General features: G+C 31.1%; 2 protein-coding genes across 2 annotated transcripts; one reads left to right on the forward strand and one right to left on the reverse strand.

Annotated features, from left to right (window-relative positions):
• Positions 1-468: 468 nt before the first annotated feature.
• Positions 469-4,643, forward strand: LOC148236657 (E3 ubiquitin-protein ligase RNF185-like). Its single transcript, XM_088182788.1, has 4 exons — positions 469-906; positions 1,013-1,151; positions 1,219-1,381; positions 3,498-4,643. The coding sequence occupies exons 1-4, from the start codon at positions 758-760 to the stop codon at positions 3,593-3,595; spliced, it is 549 nt and encodes a 182-aa protein (XP_088038914.1). The 5' UTR covers positions 469-757; the 3' UTR covers positions 3,596-4,643.
• A 1,194-nt stretch (positions 4,644-5,837) lies between these two features.
• On the reverse strand, positions 5,838-6,629 carry LOC148236658 (selenoprotein M-like). The gene is made up of 2 exons (XM_088182789.1): positions 6,469-6,629; positions 5,838-6,243 (listed from the first exon to the last, which is right to left on the reverse strand). Exons 1-2 carry the CDS (start codon positions 6,556-6,558, stop codon positions 5,995-5,997), a joined length of 339 nt encoding a protein of 112 aa, XP_088038915.1. The 5' UTR covers positions 6,559-6,629; the 3' UTR covers positions 5,838-5,994.
• Between the last annotated feature and the right edge of the window lie 136 nt (positions 6,630-6,765).

Consider the following 6,765-nt stretch of genomic DNA (forward strand, 5'->3'; position numbering starts at 1 on the left):
ATACAGATTCCCTGTAACATTTATACGCATGTAAATAAATATTAATTAGTATGTTAATGTATACGAGTATATAATATTACTACGTATGGTAATGTTGAAATCATATAATTTTACTAACACCTTGAAAATGTATTTCGATATGATTTTACTGAAATAATATATATATAACTTAAAAAAATTGTGTTAAATTCGTGACTGTTTTTTTTTAGATTTTCTTTGCGGGATAGCCCGAAAATTTCTGGTTAATAATCAGGGAGATAATTTTAGCTCTTTTCAGGGAGGAGACAAATGTCAGTGGTCGTTTTTTAATATTTCGATTTGTTTAAGATTCTTCTTCACGCATTTTTCTGGCTAAATTCAAGGGGGAGGAGCAAATGACACTCCTGGCTAATAATATGTTTGTGTGTGTTTAAAATTATTATAATTGCTATTTAGGTATTGGAGGTATTGGCCGAATATTTCGAGGTCAGCACCGCATTTATTAATAAAAGAAACACCACCATCATGAACACCACCACCGACGTCCTGTGTACGTGTTTGTTTTCACAATATTGAGATTTGCGAAAGGTCGCAGAGATAGGCGCGTAATCGACGCCGAGACGATTCGGGGGCGTGCGCCGCCGACGAACTCATGATCGAGGCTGTCCGTCTCTTTCGAATCACATGACCCGATAACTTCATACGTCACTTGTTTGCATATTATTTTTTGCGATTCGACTTCGGCACACGATTAAGCCTCGCGGCCAAATTTACGGCGATGGCGACCACCAGCAAACCCAAAACGAAGAAGGACTCTCCGGGCGGGAGCGGAGAAGAAGAACGTCCCGAAGATAGGATGCTGGAGTGCAATATTTGCTTAGACACGGCCAAAGACGCCGTTGTCAGCTTGTGCGGCCACTTGTTTTGGTTCGTATTGTAGCATATTCATGTGCAGTTCCTCTTCCGCCTATTAAATTTGCAACTATTGTTACAGCATTGCAATAAATAAATTAAAAGTATTATGATGTTACAGTTGGCCGTGTTTGCATCAGTGGTTAGAAACTAGACCCGATCGTCAAGTGTGTCCAGTTTGCAAAGCCGCGATCAGTAAAGACAAAGTCATTCCGCTGTATGGACGCGGGAGTGCTAAACAAGAAGATCCCAGAAACAAAGTAATACATTTTATCTTAATTGTACAGATTTTTCCGTCAGTATTCTATATATTTTATAACATATTAGGTTCCGCCGAGGCCTGCGGGACAAAGAACTGAGCCGGAAAATGCCGGCGGATTCCCTGGATTTGGATTCGGAGACGGTTTTTATATGTCGTTTGGAATCGGCGCTTTCCCGTTCGGATTCATCACTTCTACTTTTAATTTTGGAGATCCTCGCCCCACAGCCGGTATGATATAACACAATAGACTGACGAATAGTGGCAAACCGTATACGATTTTTTAGGTTAATACACTTTTAAGCTATCATTGAACATTCCAAAACTTCTAAAATTCTTGGAAATTGTTCATAAATACTGAGAGAATGCCTTAAAACAAATTTAAAATTCGAAGAATGTATATTTGTACAGGTCGAGTTTATACCGGCCATTGCTGCGTTTGCATACATATGAAGCAATTTGGCGCATGCGCAAAAGTCGTCTCGACACTCGATGGGTCATTTATAAATTTATAAAATGTTTTGAATGTATCGGTACATATTTTAAAATGATTTAACCAGTGGTTTTCAATCTGTCGTCGCATAACATCAAGATTAGAATCATAGAATTTGTTTTTGTATTTGTATTTCTATTTTATAAAAATATTTACAAAGAAACAATATTTTGAAACTCAATATAAATAAAATATAAGAAAAATGCTGATTTTGAGGATTGTTTGCTGATATGCATTGATTTTATTTGGTACTTGTATATTATCATGGCACCAAACCATTTGTTGTTTAAACCCAGACCTAACCTAAACGAATATAATAACGGCATAATGATTACTTTGCTTAGGTTAGGTTTGGGTTTGAACAGTAAATGGACTTTCGCAACTGGCAAATTGAGAGTGAAGCCGTGATAATAAACAAGTACTGAAATTTGCTTTAAATAAAATATTTAATAAAGTCATTTTTCAGTACTTTCCTGTTATCAATATTGTGTGCCATATTTTTTAAATATTCTAATTTACCTATATCACCTATACAAAGGCATTAATGTTTGTAGTATTTTGCTTAATTTAATATATTTACACTTCAAAGCACCTTAAGCCTGCATTATACATATCTTTCTATTATAATTTCAATGTGGTCTTATTGTAGAATGAATTGTTCGGTTATTTCTGTGGCTCACTATGTAATCACTAACAGTCCTAATGGAAGAAATTGCATTTTAAGGTTTGTGAATACTTGGTATTTCAAGTAATCGGAAATATTACAATGACCCCTGAACGTATTGACGTAATTTTGGTGGTAAAATGTATAATTGTCATGAGTATGTAAATTTTTATTGATAAGCAGTACGCAAATCACTCATAATATTAATCGAAGAAATTGAATGGAAAAGTTTGTTCCAAGTAATCACAAATATGTTAATGACCCCTAAATGTATTGACGTAATTTTGGTAGAATAATTATCGTAAATATGTCAATTTCTATCGATGAGCAGTACAAAAAAATTGAATAAACTCAATAAAACTTATTTTTTTCATTTTGTTTGTTCTTAGAATAAATTTGAACCCCAATGATGGGAAATTCCCAAAAGATTAACTTTTTATTCAAGTTTAAATTTATTTATCCTTTTTTTCCTTCAGAATCTATCGTGCGATGCAATTTTATTTATTTTGAGCTTCAAAATATTCAGTTTCTTTGTAAATATTTTTTTAACTACAAAGTAGAATAAAACAAATTATATGATTTTAAATTTTATGATATGAGACCCATTAAATAATTTTAGCATACAGGTCAAAACATTTGATAATTTTTTATTTTTTAATTACTGTTAATTCAAAAGTTATTATATGCGGTAAAAAAAGGCACGTCACTTTGAGTGTTAACATGACTTGTGCATGCGCCCAATAATTGTTTCAGTATATATGTGCAAACGCAGCAGTGGCTGTATAAAACCGACCCTACCCTAATTTCTAATCACAACAAAGCAACACGAGTGCGTTCATGTTTGCAGGTGAAAAGTTTACTAGTCAGCTCACTAATCCACGGGCACTGAATGTTAATGTAATTAATAAATTATGTAATTGTGATAAATTAAGCATTTATTTTTAATGTTTATGATTAAAAAACTCACAATCTTTTTATTGGCTATATTTTTATGATATTGAGCGTTGGTAAAATTTAACTCCTAATAAATAATTCCTAATTATCTTTGCAACTTTTTTTTAATATTTTTAACAGTGAACAAATCTCGAAAACAATACATTTTAATTAATATTCTTAAATTCAGCATAGAAATATAGCTGGAACGTTTTCGTCATGTACTTTGTTTTTATTCTGATTTAATTCATTTTTAGCTCCACGAGGAACGGCGCAATACGGCGATGAGCAGCTACTGTCGAAGATTTTCCTTTACGTAGCTTTACTTTTCATCTTGTGGTTGATTCTGGCATAGTGATCGGTATACGTTCGCACACCGTTACGAGTGAGCGAAGACATGTTACAAACGAATCACAATTAATTATTTATACGTGCCCCTCGTCATGTTTTAATTTGGACTCGGTCGACACAACATCTCCCGGAACCTAGTCTTATAAATCTGAGTAGTCCGTATTGGCTTTTCGATGAGGGGAACGACTATTAATTTTTATCAAAATGTAATTTTTTACGCCTATGTTTTATCAAAATAATATTTCTTCTACGAATTTAAACGTGTAGTAGAGTTACTTCTATATTCGGTGTTTGAACTGTAGATTTTCATAGGATGGAATCTGAAATGTGTATTAATGGCTTGACATATGGCGATATGTTATATAATTTTTTTGCATTTTAGGAAAGCTTAACTTAACAGTTGAAAGTGACCTATTCGTGCTCTTTATTGTATATTATTTAATATTATATGTAAATGTAGTGTTTGGTTTATTGTTAAAAAAATAATCAAGAAATTGTTATTTGTAAAAAATTAACGGCAACACGTGAAATATGATTTTCATTATTGAGTGCATGTGTTATATATTTATTAGTAATATATTACATTTATTTTAAATGTGTTAAATTGTTTTATTTTATGTGATATAAATGTATTACATAATATCGTCGTTTTAGTTCTAATACCTCGTAACCCAATAAAAAACATGTATAGTGGTGGTATGAAAATTCATTAAAGAATTGACTTGTCGCTATAGTAGTTTTAATATTCGCCTGCTTATGGAATATATCTCATTAAAATATAGCTCATAACCCATAAATTTCTCAAATTGGTTACTAGATATCAGAACTACAGCGATATGTATAAGAAAAATGTTTACAAAAAAATAAACATTTTACAAAGAATATCTTGAAAAAATTCAAGATGTTTATTTAAAAAATAAAATTAATGTTATTTTAATTTAGCGGAAATGTATACTTCTTTATCTACATATATATATATTACCCATTTAAAATTCAACTGAAAATTGTGCAACATAACTTTTGTAATAAATAAAATAAAATTATAATTCATTTTTCAAGATGTTTAATTATATGTATTTTGTCCCATAATGTATTGTATCATTTTCATGAATTGTCTCAAACCACCTTCAGTCAAAATGTGTCTCTATTTTTTACAAAATTCGGCAATATTCCAGCGTGGTCAAATCTGAGACTAATAGATAAATAATGTATGCCTTTTTCCAACTTTTATCTAATAACTCAACAAAATTTTTGCTGCATAGTGAATGCCTCTACAATTTTTCTTTATATTTCGATCATTTGTAAAATAATATTTTTATCATTACTCAATAAGCAATACATACAATACTTTTTATTCATAAAAGTTTTCTGATACATCAAAGCCGTGCTTGCAGCTATTGGTTTTAGTACATTACGACTCGTAAGTGATTCAAAAATTCTAACATACGAACGAATATTAAGATTGTCATGGATCACTATTTCTTGTAGAGACGCTTTTCCTTTTATAAAATACTCAAACATATTCCACATCGCTGGTACTGAAAGCTTTGAAGTGGTTATTTTGACCCCCAGATTTTTACATCATTTAGATATAAATATTGCAAAATGAAATTTGATTTTTTTTAAATTTAATTATCTGTTTAATTAATTAATTGAATTATGTAATAGTTTTTGTTTGTTTCTATACTTTTTTAAATGATATCAAGTTAAATATGTCCCCAAATAACAGATTTACCTTTGCGTACCGAGACTTTGAAAATGGGATCGAGAACAAGTATTGAGTACAAATTAACCTCAAACTGAAAAAGTTAATATAAAAGTGAAATTAATTTAAATTTTTATTTTGAGCATGTTTAAAATGCATTTTATCGCCATCAAATTTATCTATAAATAGCTTTCCCCAACCATACACTCAGAGGAAGCAGATTACACGGCAGTGTCGATTAGCTAACTAGTGTTCAATTAGTTACCACACAAAATAATACATTTTTTTTATATTTCATATTCAAATAAAGTTACAAATTAAAATTAATTATCAAGTGTAAACGGTTATTTATAATCTCAAAACTTCTATATCATTATTTATTAATATATTTTTTGTATTCTATGCGTTGGGATATCTTGATTGATTACAGTAAATATTAAGATAGATATTTAACAAATGGTTGAAATAGCAAAAAATTGGGGTGAATATGTACCCCGCTTAGTCTAGAGAAGGTTAACTGATATTTAAGAGATGGACACAATTTGTTATATTAAATGTTTTAATAACTTAAGAAATAATTACAGTTACGTATTAATAATTACAATTAAAAACATTGAATACTGTATTTTGTGCGTCAACGTTTCACAAAACAACATAGTTTTGTACGCCTTGCGTGGAAATGTTCGTATCGAGTTGATCTAAAATTCATTCTTTTCAAGCTTGTCTTCTTTCTTAAAGATCCCGTTAGTCTGCAACAGTTCGTTGCATTCAGCTCTCGTGCGTTGTGACAACGGAATCCTGTCTATCTCTACGTTTTCTTTGTTTAGCAGTACGAGTTCAGGTGGGGCGCCATGGATGCGTTTGAATTCTACATCATATAGTGGCAAGTCTTCATATATGAACTTCTTAACCTCAGAAAGACGATTCAACGAGCATCCCGGACAACTCTGTAAATTACAATTGACAATATAAAATTTTGTATAGATAGTAAGGTGACCAGAATTTGAAACTATCAAAAGATAACACTAAAAAAATATATCTCGGAAATTTTTTCTTTATTTAGAGATGCTGCGGGAATTCAAAAATGGTCACCTCGAACATTTTTGTTGGAGAATATCATTTTTGAGAAGGACGTCTGGTTAACTTAATTTAAAGAGATTAGTTTTTAATACCTCGATGCGCGCCGAAGCCACCGACAGCTCGTCTCCGTAGACGTTGTATACTACCAATAATAAAAAGAATAAACACGTTAACTTCGACATTTTCGAACACCGAACGATATCGCTTCTATGATATCTTATCTGTCAGGTGATTCACTAGGAATGTGCTTATAACAAATTTGTAACCAACTAACAATATGTATATATTTTCAAAAAACCATAATATCAAAAATATATACACTAATACACTGTTGCAACAATCATATATATGTGATTGCAATTGGTACTTTTTAACTTTTATTGTGATAG

Source organism: Plectrocnemia conspersa, unplaced genomic scaffold, assembly GCF_051122295.1.
Source record: "Plectrocnemia conspersa isolate PC_06_02 unplaced genomic scaffold, ASM5112229v1 ptg000003l, whole genome shotgun sequence".
Lineage (NCBI taxonomy): Eukaryota > Metazoa > Arthropoda > Insecta > Trichoptera > Polycentropodidae > Plectrocnemia > Plectrocnemia conspersa.

What these genes read in the sequence shown, in the direction of transcription:
- LOC148236658 (XM_088182789.1), bottom strand. Translation starts at nt 6,558, where the DNA reads ATGTCGAAGTTAACGTGTTTATTCTTTTTATTATTGGTAGTATACAAC. An exon ending in TGGCTTCGGCGCGCATCGAG is followed by an intron (nt 6,244 to 6,468) that starts GTATTAAAAACT and finishes TGTAATTTACAG; the next exon opens with AGTTGTCCGGGATGCTCGTT.
- LOC148236657 (XM_088182788.1), top strand. Translation starts at nt 758, where the DNA reads ATGGCGACCACCAGCAAACCCAAAACGAAGAAGGACTCTCCGGGCGGG. An exon ending in TTGTGCGGCCACTTGTTTTG is followed by an intron (nt 907 to 1,012) that starts GTTCGTATTGTA and finishes ATGATGTTACAG; the next exon opens with TTGGCCGTGTTTGCATCAGT. An exon ending in AAGAAGATCCCAGAAACAAA is followed by an intron (nt 1,152 to 1,218) that starts GTAATACATTTT and finishes ATAACATATTAG; the next exon opens with GTTCCGCCGAGGCCTGCGGG.